Source organism: Physeter macrocephalus, chromosome 13, assembly GCF_002837175.3.
Source record: "Physeter macrocephalus isolate SW-GA chromosome 13, ASM283717v5, whole genome shotgun sequence".
NCBI classification, from domain to species: domain Eukaryota; kingdom Metazoa; phylum Chordata; class Mammalia; order Artiodactyla; family Physeteridae; genus Physeter; species Physeter macrocephalus.
The window spans coordinates 12,004,005-12,023,726 of record NC_041226.1 but is presented as its reverse complement, the minus strand read 5'-3'; the positions used below and the strand labels follow the sequence as shown (position 1 = coordinate 12,023,726).

At 33.4% G+C, this 19,722-nt stretch overlaps 1 protein-coding gene across 9 annotated transcripts in view; it reads right to left on the bottom strand.

The window, feature by feature from the left end:
- Positions 1–19,722, bottom strand: part of NBEA (neurobeachin) — a 607,387-nt gene that overhangs the window by 230,664 nt on the left and 357,001 nt on the right. For all 9 annotated transcript variants that reach the window (XM_055089393.1, XM_055089395.1, XM_055089397.1 and 6 more), the window contains one exon: positions 14,447–14,571. In XM_055089393.1, the coding sequence (XP_054945368.1) occupies positions 14,447–14,571 (125 nt within the window). The remainder of the gene's footprint in view (positions 1–14,446; positions 14,572–19,722) is intronic.

Here is a 19,722-nt window from a genome sequence, read left to right as displayed (position 1 = left end):
TGGTTTAGAAGGCCTTAATAGCTCCCTTATTCACACCACCCTCCATACTTTTGTCAGAGTATTATTATTAAACACTAATAAGTTGAGACTATTTTCCTGCTTAATATTGTGTGTTAACTCCTCCCAATCAACAACACTCAGTGCAAGGCTTCTACTCTAGGATACAAATCTAAACCCCTTAGCATGACTGATTAAGGCCTTTTACCCTCTCATTACCAGTTTTGTCTTAGTTTTTCTTACTCCCCCAGGAGTAATACTGGACCATTTACAGGTCCCAAAATACGTCATGTTTGCTCAGACCTCTTTACCTGTGCTAAAAGTATTCCCTCAATGTGGTATGTCCCTTCCTTCCTCCTTTGTTCGGCTAATTCTTACTTAACCTTCAAAACTCACCTCCTTCAGGTGCCTTTCCTAACCAATCCATACTTTCACAGTCTACCACAGAACTCAACCACACTGAGTGGGTGCTATCTGTTATGTGTATGTCTTCTCCACTGGGCTATAGCCTCATTCTGCAGCCTCAGTGCCTGGTACTCTGCAGGTGAGCCATGAACACTTACTGAACTGAAGTTCAAGTCTACCCACCCAGAGTTCCCCACTCTGATTTCTTAAGGCAGGTTTGTGTGCACTCTCCCACATGCCGTTTTTTCTGGCCGTGCAGCGCACCATGTGGGATCTTAGTCCCCAACCAGGGATCGAACCTGTGCCCCCTGCGTTGGAAGTGCAGAGTCTTAACCACTGGACCGCCAGGGAAGTCCCATCCCTTATGCTTCGTAAATCCTGCTACTCTAGTAGTTATATGTATTATAATCGTTTGTGTGCTTGTTATCTCCACACAGTCTGGAAGCTCCTTGCTTGATGACTAGAAACATCCTTCTGTCTTTGTAATCCCAGTTATTAGCACGCTGCCTGGGACACAGCAAGTCCTCATAAATACTGAATAAATGAATAACCTGAGACATAAAAGTTACCTCTGGGTATCTCTTAACCTGAAGATTCCAGGATATCTCAGAGATTCTTGGTGAATTGCCTTCAGTTTGAGTGCTTATTGAAGAATCTATGAATTCACATGAAAGGGAACTTGGTTCTTTACATGAAATAGTCAATAAAGCCCTTTATGCATGAGTCAGCTTAATACAGCAAGTTTTTCCTTGTATCACAACTGTGTGCATTCCGCTTTGTCTTTTTTAAAAAGGCTTTACATTACTCTTGTGTTATTAAAAATATAAAATAAAATTAAAATCTTCCAATAAAGAAAATTTAGTCAAAGGAATGTGAGCTCTCAAATGTATATTATATTTGAGAAATGTATATTCAATTTTACCCCCTCTAGTTTTAAAGCAGTAAAACAATTATGTCTCCAAAGATATGTAGTAAACTAATCCCTACCAACACACTGAACTTATCGTCCCTGTTGAAGTGTTATCAGTTTGCAGCTCAGTAAACTTCCGGATTTTTATGATACTGCACCAAACATTTATCTAAATGAAAGTGTATGAGATCCAAAGGTGCTTTTCAATCACAATATCCTTTATGAATTAGACTTTCATTTATCAAAATTACAGGCGAAAAGAGGTAAGGTCTCAAAGGGCTGTCTCATTACAAGGCTTATAAACACTGTCCTTAGAAAGAATTGGTTTAACACCCAGCAAATCAAAATCTGATTGGGAAGAGAATTTATTTGAGATCATCTATCTTCAGAAGACATGTTGGACTGAGTGCACTTCTTGGCCTCTTTAGCCATTCATCAGGAAATTAACAAGCGAGTACCACAAACCACCAGAATGCCTTGGCTTTGAAAATGTGAATTATGTGTTAAGCTGGATAGGCTAGACATATACCCTTATTTTCTAAGAAAACATTAAAATGCCATAAAATTTGAAAGGTTTCAGAACAAAAAATTCCACCAAATTATAGATTAATGAAGCCAAATCCAAAAATTACACTTAAGTTATTTTCCACATCATGTTACAAATAACAAATACAGGAAAACATCCTATACACATTAGATTTCTTAGTAAGTAAATATGCTTAAAGCTCTGTATGTGAAAATGTCATCTAATATAGAATACTGCATTACATGAACCTAAATGAAGCTCCTCTTTTGTAATATTTCTCTTAATAATAAGGATCCACGTGAAACAAAGTATATCTTAAAAGTGAAGTAACAAGAAAACTATGTTTCTGTTTTTAGTACTGTTATTATACTCTAGCATTGTTACTACTATAATAATAATAACAATTATTATTATCATTTTAAAATTATATTGTTATTTTAAAGAAGGATAAGTTAAAATATAGAAGTGATAAATTGGAGACATTAACTTATCTTGATAATATTCAGAGAATATGTCTAACTGGAAAGTCTGGGCAATTAAGGCAAAGAAATTTCATTTGCCCATCATGTCTTTTTCTATTGATACACATAAACAGTTAATGTAAAGAAAAATACTATAAAGTAGTTTATTTCTGTTTAAGGAATTATTCTATAGACAACTCTAAAACATCTATACCAATAAGGAAAAAAGTAATTTATAATAATAGGGAAACAATAAATCATGTCTGTGTGGTTAATGCACAAAGAGAAAAGATATAAACCCATAACAAGCCAATTTTAGTGTAGCAGGGGCTTCTTACCAGTTTTATATTATAGTTATCCTTTATTTTCCATTGAGTACGGAGATATGGCTTTAATTTTCATTTATTAAAATGATACATGAACATACATGTGTATCTACCTACCTATCTACTTATCTACCTATATTATGTATATCTACTCTGTAAGAACACATTTTCCATGTTATTTGATCTGTACAGTTTAAGTACATGGTGTACGACTCATGAGCTGGCCCCTGCTTATTTAATAGCTCACTAATTTACCGATTCGACCTCTTCACTCTTTATATTCCCCAAGAGCTGAACGCTTTTGTTCCCAAACATGCCACACTGCTTCAAACCTTTCCACACTGCTTCAAACCTTTAAGTCTGACATGTGTAATTTCTTTTACATGGAATTCTCTTACCTGCTCTGTCGTTCAGAATTCAGTTTAGTTGATTATTCTCTTCGCTGTATAAATTTTGTATCTTATAAGTCAAAATATATTATTTTTTGATATTTTTCTGAAGTCTTTTATTTAGGTATTCTCGTATTAGATTTTAATTTCCAGTGTATCAAGTGTCAAAAAAAGTGGCAATCAATAAATATTTGTTGAGTGAGCACATGAAAATACAAACATAATTTGCATATTAATCATTTTATATGTACAGTACTTAAGAAAAGTTACTTTTCTCTTTATGTCCTTTACAGTTTCCTCATAAATGAGTAAGGTGGACTGTGCGATTTGCAATTCTTACTTTATTTTTCCTGCAAACATCCATTAAAAACGTATTTTAAAAATATATCCAGACCAATCTCCTAACCTCAGTTTTCTAGCCCGTTGAAAGAGAACCAAGTATTTTTTAACTGAACTCTCACAGGATTATTGCAATGTTGAAATGAAACAATGGATGCTGAAATACTGTGAAATGTGTGAATATTATTTATATAATAAGCTCTCAAAATGTTTGTTAAAATGTTGATAAAATAAACTAACAAGAGTATTAAAAGTTTACTAAGTACATAATTTAAAAATGAACAAGAATACAACCAATGCTTTATTGCTTACAATAATGCTGCCTAAGATTTATATAAAGGGGGAAAAAAGCAGGCTGATGTGAGGATTTAAAACTCAAATAAGATAATGGATGCGTCTAAGGTCTTATTAGCACAATACCTAGTCAATAATGAGTACTCAACAAATAATGGTTTCCTTTCCTTCAATTGGGATTAATCTTCTTCCCTCCACCATGCTGTTGTAACACTGTTTATATTCATTACAAGGCAATATGAGCCTTCAACACCTCCCCTAGATCGGATAATTCCTGAAGACAGCAAGGATAGCGTGTAGGCAGGTACCATGAAGTGTTTGTAAACCTGAATGGAGTGTAAATAGCTTACATTAAAAACTGATTTTCCCTCAGTAACCATATTACTCATTTAAAGATATTTTTAAGTAAAATTACATAAGCATCAATATATTTGACATGCATTTTTGATTTTGTATATAGGCATCTTAAGAATATAAGTGTTCTTAATATCTTGGATAAGGAAAAAAACTGCTTTCTCAACAAAGTTGATATCATAATTTGTTTTAGAGAATTATATAGATGAGCCATTTAATACATACTTTTCTTCCATCATTGGAAGGAAATGGGAAGAATGGAAATTTAGTCTCATTTTAATTTTATCTAAATGTAATATCAGGAAATTCTAATGTTTCTAAACATCTTGAAATCAGTTTAAGATGGCAGTCTTTTTTGGAGGAGAAATTCTTTTCAATATACACCATTTCACAACATTTTTAGCTTGGGAAATGTGTTTTGACAAAAATCTCCCCTTACGTAAGAGAAAAATGCTGCAATTCATTTTCAAACCTAAATACTTCTATAAGGAGTATTAATGACACATAAATACTTTGGGAAATTTTAAATAGACATTACTTTTTCTCATTAAAGCTGAAATCAGAGCAACAAATATCTTTACAGAACAGCGCTTTTAGTAACTCCAATGATATTATTTAATTTCCACTAAAAGGAAAAGATTTTAAGATAAATACTCCCAACTAATTACATTAGATATGGTGATATGATCTTGTGCAAAAATATGTATGAATCAATCTATTACTGAGAATTTTACAATTTTGAACATTTTAAACAAGATGAAAGAATGGTTTTTGTTGTATTGAGAAACCTAACACTCAAAAATGTTTTATGTCAATCTTAATGTGAGATAAAAGCAGTAGTACATACATAGAACAAACTTCACTGTAACAATCATTTACTGAAAAGTATTTTTCTTTGTAAATAATTTAAATTCAAAATTAAATTTTGCCTTTGACTTTATAGCACAGACATAGTATTTCCTTTCTTAAGAAACGTAAATGATGATGACATAAAAAGGAAAGACCTGCTGAAGGCCAAGGACTGAAAAAAAAAATCACCTTCTGTATAGAACAGGATTAAAGAAAAAACAGTCTTTGCAATAGAAAAATCCTAATGGTAAAGACAGTTAGTGATACTGAATAAAAACACTATTGGAAAGAATGACTGGAAAACTCAGGTATCTTTTTTTCTCTTTTATATTTGATGTTGAGTCAGGAGCCTCACTTTATCAATACAAAATCTTTTTATGAAAGCAAGTATTTCTATAAATGAAATAGACTGTTTCTATTCAAATAAACAATTTCTATTTGTTGTTTCAAACACACTTTAAATAAAATTCTGAATAGTTATTGATGAAATTTAATTCATACAGATGAAAAATCTAGACAGTTTACACATCAAATTCTCCCTTTCTCAGTTGTGGGTATTTTAGTCTGAATGCATTGGATTTAACCATGGTTCTCACTTCAATTCATTTCTGTTGACAGAGAATATATTTTGTAATTCAAAATAGATATTATCTATATCACCATAAAACTACCAAGATACCAGCTTCAAATTTATAATGAATTTGATTCAGAAATGGTAATGCTTACCTGAATCAATAATTGATATTACTATTTATGGTCCATTTTAATACATCGTTATATCACATAGAGTACAGCATGAGTAATTTGTACAGACTTTTGATTGTTTTAAACTAGACATAAACATTACATCTGCACGTAGGCTGTTCTCTGTAAAGCCTGAAGAACTTATTTCAACGGCAGAGTAAATATCCAGAATTAGCAATATGGACATTAATTAAGATGGAATGTTCACAGATTATTATTCGAAGTGGTAAGTTCTTATTCACATTAGTTATTCTTGTAAACGATTTACTGGACTATAAGAAATAAAAGAAAATGGCTACCTAACATCAACAGTTATTGCTCTGTGGAAAAGGACATCAAGGACACTTGCAAGTAAAAGAATTGGATCAATATTAACGTGATTTTCATTTCATGCTTCCCCAACTCCAGTAAGCTGACAATATACTCTGATTATGTGAACTGCCTCAGAGTAACACAGAAAAGGTTATTAGAGCAAGAGGTGGAAAGGGAATGCACTTTTTATATTGACAGGCCTGCTAATAGAGTATACTGATTTTCAAAGACATGCAATGCATTTTTACAATTTGGTTCTGACAGCAAAAACGGAATTTCATTTATTCCTAATTCAAAATATTCATATATAAGCAATATTTCTTAGAGCAGACCAACAAAGGGGATATTCATAAGTAACATTTTTAAACAGTAAAAATGCAATTAAAAAAGGTATAAGAAAATATTATTGAATTTAAGTACAGCATTATATAAGTATGAAATGCTAACTTAATAATCTTAATGGAGTCAATGTAGAAAACTGCATTCTATGCTTTTTAAAGGAAATTTGATAAGTCATATTTTAAAAATATACATGATGATAAATGTAGAATCTCTGTGGTAGGAGAATATTATGTGGTAGGATTTTGATTAGCCATTAAGTTAGGGCGATTTAAAAATATTTTAAATAGGATTTCGTTACATTGAAAATCACATGGCACACTTTACTTGTGGAAAAAAGTGCTAAAACATACAGAAAACTTGGGCTAGTTTGGAACCCTCTAAATATCATAAAGAGCAGAGATAATGCATTATTCATCTTCGTGACTGTTTGAGTACATAGCATAGTGTTTGGTCCCTATGTTAAAGTATGTTTAGAAAAAGACCAGCAGGGATAAACACATTAAAATGGTAAAGGCAGCTATCTTGATGGCTATCTATGAGTGACTTTTTCCCCCTTCTTTAATTTTTTTTTGCGTTTTCTAGATTTTCCACAATGACTATGTTTCTTTTCAGGAAGGAAGGAAGGGAGGGAAGGTGGAAGGAAGGGAGGATGGAAGGAAGGAAGGAAGGAGGGAGGGAGGGAGGGAGGGGAAAACGAACAAAGGAAAGAAACCTTTCATCGTGAGTCAAGAGGGGTAGATGACTGATGAGTAGCAGAATGGAAGGAAGAAAGTTTCGGCACTGTTGGAATGAAAGAAAAAAAGATGAACTGGACAGCTTGAATGAGGGCTGAAAGGGTGGGGAGACTTCCCCTGGCAGTGGATGGCATTAACCTGGGGAATGATGCTTGGTGTTTCTTTTCTAAGCCTGCCACAAAATGCAGTGTGGAAAATTTACTTTAAAACTCTGAGAAATGGGGGGTAGGAGATGTTTTGGATACATAAGCAACTGGTTCAGAGACATGGAAGGAAGATGTAATTAACAGGAATTTCTCTTTAATTATTAAAAAATGGGATAGCTAAGAGATGGTGCTGGTGTAGGTTATCAAAAGCACTTTTAAAAAACACTAAAGACATTTTAAACTATGTTTTTATAAATGACATTGAATGCACAGTCTGTGAACGACTCTAAGCTCACCTGTACTGATAAATCTCTGTGGATGGCAGGCTGTATGAGTGGGCCAAAATTTAGCAGGTAAACTTTTAGAGAGGGGAAGTTCAATAATGCTCATGCACTTGGGAAAATTCCAAATTTATCTACAGCAACACACTGTACAGGAAAATCACGGTATTTAGATTGAGATTTTGCTCTATCTACCATTTATTAGTTAGCATGCCACTTAATTTCTATAGTCTGTCATTTTCCCAAATAAAAATCCTTTAATAGCTCTGTCTATTGACAGATCCCTTCACAGTATAGTTCCAAGCAGCCTTTTCAGCTCATCTTTGTACGATCTCCCCACACTATCTTGTGTTCCATCAAGCAGCACCCTTTTCATTCCCTGGACACATCATGTTGTGTGGTCCCTTCCTCCATGTTACCACCACCTCACTTACTGTCTTGGGTAGATATCCATTTATCCTTTCAAGTTTAGCTAAAATTTATTTCTTCAGTTAGCCAGCCCTCTTCACTGAGTTTGCATAGCATTTTTAATACACCTTGATGAAAATATCTATCATACTGTATTTTAATTATTTATAAATGTAATTTTATGTACACTTTACAAAAATTAGTCTAAAAATATAAGCAAGATTATGAGCAGTTCCATGCCACTTAGCAATAGATCTATTAATATAATTTTGTCAGCTCCTTATCTTTAGTGGCTTTTGATGCTCTAACTGGAAATAAAGTACAGACATAAAAAACATATTTCAGAATTTGAAAATACCGTACTTATAGACCTGTTCCGTAGACTATCCTACTTCAATGCTGTTATTGAAAAGGATGAATGAATGTGGTTGAAATACTGTGTATGTACCTTGAAATGAATGAATTATAAATTAAATAAAAGACAGCAACTAAGCACATAAAATTGTATTAATGCGTATGCTTTAAATGGAATAGGTGAAAGATATGATTCCTGTCCTCGAGTGGTTTTTCTTTTATCTCAGAATATAAAATACTTAAAATCAAAATACTTTCTGATAACTTTACAAGGTGACCTATTACCAAGTGCAAAATATTGAGGTCCTTCAAAGAAGTAAGTTAGGGTCTTTTATGCCTCCATGTCTTGGAAATTTCTGTTATTAACTCTGCTCTTCCCTGATCACCTGGTAAATTCCTAATCTTCTCTCAAGTCAGTTCATAAGTAATTATCTCTGTGAAGCTGACGCCAACCCGATAGGTCCAGCATTAGTCACCTTCCCTGAGTTCCTTTATGCAGTACCACCTCCCTCTACGAGAACTGCTTATTTCTTTCCACTAGACCAGGATTTTTCAACCTAGGTACTACTGATGTTTGGGGCTGGATTTTGGTTGTCATTCTGGGGAGCTGTCCAGTGAATGGTCAGGAATTTTAGCAGAATTCTTGGTCACTACCCTTTAGATGCCAGTAGCACACGCTGACTTCCACCCCTGCTGAGACGCACTGCACTAAACTATGTGCTGTGAGAAGGCGGAAACTGTGCCTCAGCCTCTGTGTTCAACATTTAGTGCATGCATGGCATGGAGAAGATATTCAATAAATGCTTTTAAATTAATGAAGCCACTTGATTCCTCTGAATCAGTTGAAAGCCTTCCATCTGAAGCTTCACATAAAAACAGGGGAGTTGTTAAAACCTTTGTTGATATGAAAATGCTGTTACACAAAAACTTTAAAATGTGTTTTATAAGCATATTTTATAAGTCAGCATTTATATAATCCATTTAAATTATTTTAAGAGACTATAAAACCATAGGGTGAAGATAAGACTGTATTAAAATATGACAATGGCATCAAAACAGAGCTGAAAGATGACTCCATGTATGTCTTTCTCTCACTTGTAAAAATTTTACATCATTAACTTTTCAATAAATTATTTTAACAATAATCAGATCATCTATTTCATTCCAGATATGAAGATTTAATTAATAATACACCAACTAAAATGGACATATCAATGAACAATAATAAGAAGATGTTTGCTAGAGACTACATGGTACAAACAATAGACCACTAGGTAAAAAAATCAAATCATCTTTCCAACTATTATAAATGTAAACTCTTCAAAAAACTGAAGTCAGAAAAAAATGAAGTCAGATAATTTGAAGCTCCTGTCTCAACAACTGTATCTAGCTACACTAGTATTGTTTATTCTCGGTGTTTTCTTATTTCCTGATGACTGCAAGTAGCACCTTACAGTAGCCATGCATACACCATCAAAACTAATTTAATTCCAGATTCATTACAGAGCTGCTTTTTATTCATCAAGGTCATATCTTGATGGCTTCACAAGCTTAGATAAATCGGGTGTTAAGCAGATACATCTCTGAGGAACCTAAGGATGTTCTCATTTGCAGTTCTCAGCATATCTTATTATTTATTGCCAAAGAAATGAATGACTAATTTTGTCATCTTTGCTCCATGTTTTTTTCCCTCTGGCTAAAGCAGCCTGCCCTCCTCTGCGACGCCTGATCAGACCTATTTAGGATGACGGCTTTGATCGCAGACATGGAGCTTGAGATCTTAGGCTTTGATGAAACATTGCTCCACTATAATTTCATGGAAAGGAAACAGAGTCCTACATGGTAATTGACAATCAACAAAGACAACCAAACTTATTAAGATTTTAACTATTCTTTGACAGCATAATCTTTCAGCACCAGAAATGGACAAAAATTTGTCTAGTTTAGGTTTTATTTAAACATACAAACAATATACAAAACTCTCCTTTTTTAATCATTTCCTTATTAGCTAATTTGCCCTGAAGAAGAAAGCCCTGCAGATCAGAAGATGAATTTATAGTTTAAAATATTTTCCTTATATTCTTCCACTGCTGTGGTCTGTAAAATTCCTGGTAATCACTTAAATTTGCACTTGTATGAGATTTTACTATCAGAAAACACCCAAAAAACACATTCAATACATATGAAATTAGAGCATTAAACACCAGCAAAAAAAATTACATGCCTCTAGGTTTTTATTAATCACATTCCAACACCAGAGGCTGAAAGTATATCAAATCACACCAAATCTTTTGCACATGACAACCTCATAAATTATTCAACTCATTAGTATTACTAAGAAGCATGAAAAACTCCATCAGTGTTAAGGATGTTTTCCAACTGAAAAAGGTCAACCAAAAGTTTTAATAATGAAATGGAAGAGAAAGCTTTTCAAAGCAAATATGAAATACAATAATTGTCCTTTTTGTCTCCTTGCAAATATATCCAATTCTGATTATTTGCTCATTTAAAAGAAAGAATTGTTAATATATTTGTTTTGTGGCTCCAAATAAATTGCCTAAATAGAATGTCATGAAATTTAAATTACAGCTAAATGTTTCTGCCCATCACATGAAAGTTTAACTATAATTTAAGCTAAACTGTTTGAATTAAAGGAAAAGTCAAGTGATTCAAAACATTTTTGTTAAAACATTAAGTTTGCAAATTCAGTTTCACTTCTATTACAATATATTAATATAGGCTCACATTCTTGAAACATAGTGTACTACAGGAACACAGAGACATGACCAGTGATCAAATCTCAGGGATTGCTTTGATGGCCATGTAAATATTCCCTATTTAAGTAATTTTAGGTTACTCCCTCAGCTTGTACAACTTGGTTAAAATTCTGAAAACTTTGATCACTGATTCAAATACTTCTTAGCCATACTGAAAGTTCCATTCATAAAATCTTTTGTTCCTAAAACAATTTTGTTGCCACAATGTAGATGAATAGAAAAAAAATTCTGACCATAGATTACTGCAGAGTTTCCGTGCATTTAATATTTAACTTTCAAGATAGAATTTGAAATACTTTAATTATTTAATAAAGAGGAAGGAATAAATAGAATTTCAATTTGTTCTAGAAGCTCTCTCAAAATTAGTAGGTTTGTGCTATAAATATACCCTTTATCGATGCCTACACAAACCAAAACATTAAATCTTTTGGATGTTAGTCTATACACTGCCAGACTTTAAGGTACTTAAAACACATTTAAATGTTTAATGGCAGGCAGAGTGACCAGATGATGGGCTGAGTTCTGTTAGTTTTATATGAATGTTCTGGCAATATGTGCATATAAAAGCCTTTCTCTAAAATATACAAAATATGTTTTCAATTAAGTCTTTCAACATCTATTTTCATCCGATAAAGTGCTTTGTAATAATTACTGACATTTACTTCCTATTCTTCTGAAGAAATACTTTAAACATAGGTTAGAAGGCACATTAAGAGTTTGGAAGAAGATACAATATTATGTTTTTCTCTTGGCAGTTTGTAATTCCTCCTTCTACTTCCATGTACAGATCACTCCAGGGAGTACTTTACACTCACCTCTTCACATCCTCCATATTTTACTCCCTACTCTCTACCCACTTCTAGAAGTTCACAAATGTGAAGTCAAAGAGGTGTGCTCTAGAGTTGTTCTTGGAGGCAGAATTGTTTCCGTTCTCTTTTGTCTTCCACCACCCGACCTTAACCCCGAGAATGACCACGAAGTAAATCTGGCACAGGCACCTTGTAGATGTCCTGAATATTTTATGGCATACATGTGGTCTTTGTTCTAGATATGTATAAAATAAAAACATACCCTACTTTCCTTTTATCAAAGAACCCAACTCAGGAGGGATAACAGGTTCGGAAAACTGCTGATGATCCACTATTTCAAATTCATAAACCACTACGTATTTTCAAATACGTTCATCTGCACACAGAGGATGTTTACTATCACCTACATCTTTCATCTGTTTCAAAATCAGAATATTATTTTTTAATCTAGGTTCATTAACAGTGGCTACTATGTTACTAAAACATGACGTGACAGTCTTAAAAAATGTCAATATAAAAAAATTCTAAATTTGTTTCTTATAAGCTTTGACACTGGTTTAATAATAAAGACATTTTACAAATTGAACATACAAAATAAGGCACCCATTTTTATAGAGAACCAAAAGAAATATTTTTCTAACAGACCCTTTCTAAAAGCAACCTGTAGAACACTGAATGTAGTATAATGTGAATCCTATATAATTAAAGTATTGGCAACACAGTGTCACTAATAATATCACTCTAGCCTAACCCCCGTTACAAGTTGTCTTTAGATGTTTCTAATTTCAAATGAGATGAATTCAAGATGAATTGATGAAAAAGCCTAAATGGTTGGGAATATGAAATGAAGTTTAAAAATTTTAAGTTCATATTATAAAGCATGCCACTTTAAGTAGATATTTCTAAGAATCTCTTCTGTAGAACATAAAGATGATAACTCATTTTAAGTTGGTGCTAAATCCTTAGGTGCTAGAATCCTTAGGTGATTCTTTTTGAGTTGATTAAAGAAATCCCCTACAGTACAAGTCAACTATAATTTTTTTAAAGCATATTCTCTCCTGTAGTTACTTTTACTGTATAAAGTTACTTTCTAACTTTATCTTAGGTATGTTTCATATGAAATCCTCACATATTTATTTGTGTTTCCAGCCTTAGTAAGTAATACCAATTCACAGACTAGTTACACAATAAATTTTAAAAGTTGTGCACATTTTCTTTCTACTGGGGTTGAATATTTTCCCTGTTCAATCCATCAAGAATATGAATGGCAATCTGTGTTATATATTACGGTAAATTTTAAAACATATGGCTCATTTATTACTCTCAAATAAATAAAAATTAAAATAATAAAAACCCAAGTGATTGTGAGAACAAAAGTAGTCAAAAACAAAAATATATGGACAGTGTTCAATAACGTTATTTTCTGAGTGTATACGGTTTATAAAATTATATGATCAATCAAACTTAAACTTTTTAGAGCATTTAAAAATAGGTGAACTGGGCTTCCCTGGTGGTGCAGTGGTTAAGACTCTGCCTGCCAATTCAGGGCACACGGGTTTGAGCCCTGGTCTGGGAACATCCCACATGCCGCAGAGCAACTAAGCCCGTGCGTCACAACTACTGAGCCTGTGCTCTAGAGCCCGCGAGCCACAACTCCTGAAGCCCGGACGCCTAAAGCCCGTGCTCTGCAGCAAGAGAAGCCACCGCAATGAGAAGCCCACCACAATGAGAAGAGTAGCCCCCGCTCACCGCAACTAGAGGAAGCCCGCGCACAGCAACAAAGACCCAATGCAGCCAAAAATAAATAAATTAAATAAATTAATTTTTAAAAAGTAGGTGAACAGAGAGAATAGCCCTATGCATACTTCTTGGTGGACAGCAATCTAAAGTTGCAGCATTTTTATTTAATTACAAAAAATATTTTGATATTTACTATTTATTGTACATTTTATAAAGGACAACTTAGGGTGCAGTTCTACTGTAGTGTGATAGTGGATGATATCTTTAATGTTGGATGGTCTTTTTCAAACTTTATTTGCAATCCATTGGAGGGCTGGGGACCTAATGGGCATACTGAGGCATGATTTATTTATTAAACTGAAAATAACAGCATAGAATAGGGTTAAAATAGAGAATGCCATGTAATGAGATTATCAATAAGACATTTGTTTCAGTTAAATACACAAGTATGTGCATATGTATATACATAACAGTACACATATTTGTCTATATATTTCATGTATATATTTATATTCACACAGTATACATATGTATATATACACACAAATTATACATAAAAATATATAAATCTGAATACACACTTACAGTAGTACATTTTTTTTTCCACTTTGGGTGAAAAAGTTTGAAAGATCAAAGTTTGAAAGACGCTGAAAAGGAAAATGATTTTACTCTTGTTTTAGGCTCTATGAGAAGGATGCTGGGTAATAACCAACTATGTAGAGGCTTCTAATCTATTACAAAGAAGCTGAAGAGTCTAACATACATCAAGTGGGAGAAATATTGGGTTGATTAAGTACAACTTAAATGATGCTGAAGGATAAAGTAGAACATAACATTTTTGGCTTATGACATGGAGAATTTTAAATGCTAGTGAAAAAAAAGAATTATCAACCACAAAGAGTCACCTCACATCCAGGAGTAGTTTTGTGTAAGAGGCACTGGTACTCACCATACTCTATTGCAGCTTTGAGCAATGCTTCAGCATGAGTGGAGCCAAATGCGTTACGGACAAACCGTCTCCTTCGACGAAGATCATCTTCCCAGTAATCCAAACGCCAGAAATCATGCAACTGGCTAAGAATGGGAAGATAAAAAACAATAAAAACTATTAATAATGGTGTATAACTGGAAATACATTTTTTCAAGTTATATAAATTCACAGACTGCTTACACAATAAATTTTAAAAGCTTCGCACATTTTATTTTTATAAGGATTAAACATTTTCTCCAATCAATTCATCAAGAACATGAATGGCGTTACATATTATAAACTATGGTAAATTTAACTCTTTTAAATTAATAACTAATACAATTAAATCTTTATTTCTTTGGTCTCATTGGAAAATTAAGATAACTTTTGAGATATTTATGTTTTACAACTGTGTTTATATACATATGTTTCCTCTACAAATGAACAAAACTTAAAATAGTAACATTCTCATATTTTAGGCATTATAACATTCAGCTCTGCTTTCTTTACAATGTTCTTCCTTCTACTGAAAACATGAATCACTGGGAGTTTAGTAACAAATGCAGCATCAAATTACAAGTATTAATGGCACAGTTTGCATTCTTTTACACTGTTTGTAACAAGGCTTGTAAATCACAGGATAGACCTCACTACAAACAGTTCGCAATTTAATGACCATGGTTTCTTAGTACACTGAATTAAGAACTATAAAATATTGCCCGCTTGGATTTGGTGGAAGAATGATTAAAATAATGTGCTGAAATATTCATTGAAGTAATTCCCTACTGCCCACAGCAACATGAGAAAAGTGCAATTTTATCCATTATTAATAATACTGAATTAGAGCTGCAAAAAAATGCCAGTATGTGGTAATTGTCTTGGTAAATTATTATTCTAACGCTAACAGAGTCCTTGGATGATTTTACAGCTTTCAGTTAATATAAACCATTAACAGCCACTGCCATCGTTGGTAACACTGTCTAAACTATGTTACGCTTTAAACAATATTAAAAATCTACAAGATATTTCAGAAACTACTGAATTATGTTCGTTGTATATCCATGGAACATTTCATGGTATCATTTTTGTTTTCAATTTAATTTTAATAAACATTAGTGATAAATGCTACTGCTTGAGAAGTCTGTTTTTTTCTGTATAGTATCTGGAATAATACACTCAAAAGATAAAATTCTAATTTTCTTGAGCAGCACTATTCATAACAACACATAAAATGCTTTCATAGAAGATTTGATTTCAGTTTTTATTTTGATATTTTACTGTAGGAGAACACTGTGTTTGATTAAGATGGAAACTATATATTTTGCTCATCATTATCTCTCTAGCACAACGTCTGGCACATACTATGTTGTTAATAAATATTCAATGAATTAATTAAAACAATTTTTTTTACTTTGAAAATCTACAGAGAAGTATAGTCATTGAGAACAATAATTTACTTTTGAAAAAATTTTAGATTTTATGGCTATTTAGTTTTGTTTTCTAGAACTTAATTGTAAAAGAATATATCAGTATAAGGGATATATAAAAAGAACATTAAAATTATAATCATTTAAAGTATAATTTAATATACTTGTTTTTCTAAACATTATCATTATAAATTTTTCTGTCAAAATAATGATCACCTGGTGATGAATTATTATGAGTAGTGTACCTCTGTCATTAATTTAAAATAGGATAATTTCTATCCCTACAAATACAGATTAATCCTAGTAGTTTAAAGAAGAAAATGCTAAAATCTTGCTATAATGATTTTCCTTAAAAGTATGTTAAAATTAAGTAACTGAATTCACTAGGAGAGAGCTGAGATCTAATGTTTTCTCAAATTTCTGACCACAGACATACTTTCCTCTATTCCTCCCATTAAGAACAACTAAAAAAAATTGTATACGCGACATATAAAACAAACGTAACACAGCTCTGAAATGTGGGGAGCAGAAGGTAGGCTGGCTAAGGACCACAGGGAACAACGAAGTGGTGAGTTCCCTGGGTTATCTTTTTGTCTCATATACCCTAGATTTGGAGGCAAAGAAGCTAGCAACCCAGATAGGCCAATGGGTACAGACAAAAAAAAAGGCCCAACAAAAGCATATTTCTCTAGTCGAAAGACCAGGAAAAGGGCATCCTAGGCAGACAGGAAACTTTTAGACAATTATTTGCTCCAGCCAAACACCACAGAAAAACTTGCCTCTCATTCCTCCCACACACACTAGCAAAGGATGAGTGGGGAGCCTAGATCTGAAGCCTCATGATGGTGTAATGAGGTGCCCTAACATACAAACTGGGGCGGCATCAGAGAAGGTCATATAGGGAGCCAGGACTTTCATCTCTGCTGGCTGATGACAAAGTACCCCACCCTCAAGGAGTCACTCGAGACCATATGGAGAGCCTGGATTCCCACACCCTGTGGTCAGTAATGAGGCATCCTTCTCTCTTCCCACTGGGGTGGGTCGGGAGGAGACATAGTAGAGAGTCAGGACTTCTACTACTAACCAGCAGCAATGAGGCCACCCCCATCAGTGGATACCACGTGGGGAGCTGGAACTCCCACCCCTGCCAAGCCATCATGAGGAGCTACCCACTCCCTGGATGGCAGCGGAAGGGAAGCGGGGAACCTAGATTTCTATCTCCACCCGGCAGTGAAGAGGCAGTGCGCCCCACTTGTCCTGGTGGAGTAACGTCAGAGAAAAGTCAACTAAAATAGAAGATTTGAATGAGATAAAAATATCTCAGAAAACTAAAAAAAAAAAAAATCCAGGTTTCGATCTCAAATTGCTTGTCATACCATGAACCATGACAGCATATTTCACATTCAAAGCTATGGTGGCCAGAGGAAGTGTAAAAGTTTTGTTATGTGCTAAAAGAACTGTCAACCCAGAATCCTATAACGAGTGAAAATATCCTTTAGGAATAATGGAGAAATGAAAATATTTTCAGATGATGAAAAAGATTTGTCAGCCTCATAGCTAGTCTAAAAAAATGGCTAATACCAATCATGTAAACATAAGGGAAGCAATAAAGAAAGGAACATTGGAACATCAGGAAGGAAGAAAGGACATAAGCAAAGTATAAGTAAATATAATAGGATTTCCTTTTCCTCTTGAGTTTTGTTAATTGTGTTTTGATGTTGAAGCAAAAATTATAACACTGTCTGATGTGGTTCTAATTGTGGGTAGAGGTAATAGTCAAGACAAATATAAATGAGGGAGGGTAAAGGAATGTAAAGGGAGGTAGAGTTTCTATACTTCACTTGGAGTGGTAAAATGACACCACCAGTAGACTGTGATGAGCTATGTAGATATGATGTAATAATTAGAGCAACCACTAAAAAAGCTATACAAAGACATGTGCAAAAAATCACTATAGCTAATTAACTATCAGAAAGAGAAATTTGATACATTTACAACTGTATCAAAAAGAATACCTAGGAGTAAAGAGGCGAAAGGCCTGTACAATGAAAACTAAGACACTGAAGAAAGAAACTGAAGAAGACATAAAAAAGTGGAAATATAGTCCTTGCTCATGGATTGAAAGAATTGACAGTGTTAAAATGTACAGGCTACCCAAAGCAATCTACAGATTCAATACAATCTCCATCAAAATTCCAATGGCATTTTTCACAGAAATAGAATGAAGAATCCTAAACTTTGTATGGAACCACAAAAGGCCCAAATAGACAAAGCAATTCTGGGAGAGAATAGCAAAGCTGTGGCATCATGCTCCCTGATTTCAAACTATGTTACAAGGCTATAGTAATCAAGGCAGTATGATATTGACATAAAAACAGACACACAACTTAATGAAACAGAATAGAGAGCCCAGAAATAAACCCACGTATTTATGATATTTACGGCAAAGGAGACAAGAATATACAATGGGGAAAGGAGAGTCTTCAAAAAAGAGTGTTGGGGAAACTGAACAGTCACATGCAAAAGAATAAAACTAGATCAGTCTTACACCATACATGAAACTCAACTAAAAATGGGTCAAAGACTTTAAAACGTAAGACCTGAAACCACAAAACTCTTAGAAGGAAACAGTAAGCTCCTGGACATTTGTCTTGGCAATGATTTTTTTGGATTTGACACCAAAAGCAAAGGCAACAAAAATAAAATAAACAAGTGGGATTATATCAAACTAAAAAGCTTCTGCAGAGAAAAAAACTCAGTAAAATGAAAAGACAACCTACCAAATGAGAAAAAAATATTAGCAAACAATAATATCTGATAAACGATATAATATCCAAAATGTATAAAGAACTCATAAAACTCAAAAACAACAACAAAAACACCGAACAACCTGATTAAAAAGTGGGCAGAGGATCTGAATAGACCACAACAATGAAAAATTTTCATCTGTAGTTTCTAAAACCTAAAATCCATTATCCTCTCTTTTTTTGAGGGAAGCAAGGATTGGGAAAATTTAGATATTTGTTCTCTGATTTGTTCTTCTAGTATTTCCCCCATTTTCTATGTGGAAATTAACCTAATATTACTGAGAGTCCAGTCTTTGATAATATTTGGGGTTTTCAATATTTGAACAGACATAAACTCTTAAAAAAAAACTTTCTTTCAAACCACGCTTATTTTTCTATTTATAGTTTAAAGATAGTGGAACTGAGTATAGATAAAATAACAATAGGTACTGAGAGTTGTGCTTTCAACTCTCAATAACATTAAACAGTATCATTCATTAAAATGGATACTCACTTATTTCCTTCTCTCCTTCCTTCAATGTTTCCATTCAAAAAGATATTTACTGAGTACTTATCCTGTGTTAGGCAATGCTCTTGGGGCTGAAGATATAACAGCATAATATGTATAATAAGATATATTCCTTTCCTTTTATTCTCACTCACACATTCTTCACTCTGCCTTCCCACTGAAATTTAATATATATTATTGACCCTTTAACTAAATCGCTCCTCTACCACTCCACCTATTTAATATTTCAACATAATAAGATACACTTTGCCATATTCTTCTGTGATATGTGAGGCATTCCAGGAAAAAAGATAATAATAGAGACTACTCTAATAAGTTTTAACTCTAGATGTGATTGTTATTAATAATTTGTAAGCACAATCAAAATTTTTTACTCTGTGATATGCCTATTTCGGTCAGTATATTTTGAATACTCTAAGAGGTTCTTTTAATACCCCAAGTTAGGTTGACAAGCACTTCTCTTCTTGAAGGAGGGCTGATTTAGATTTCCTGCACTTGGAGAGCAGCCAGGTG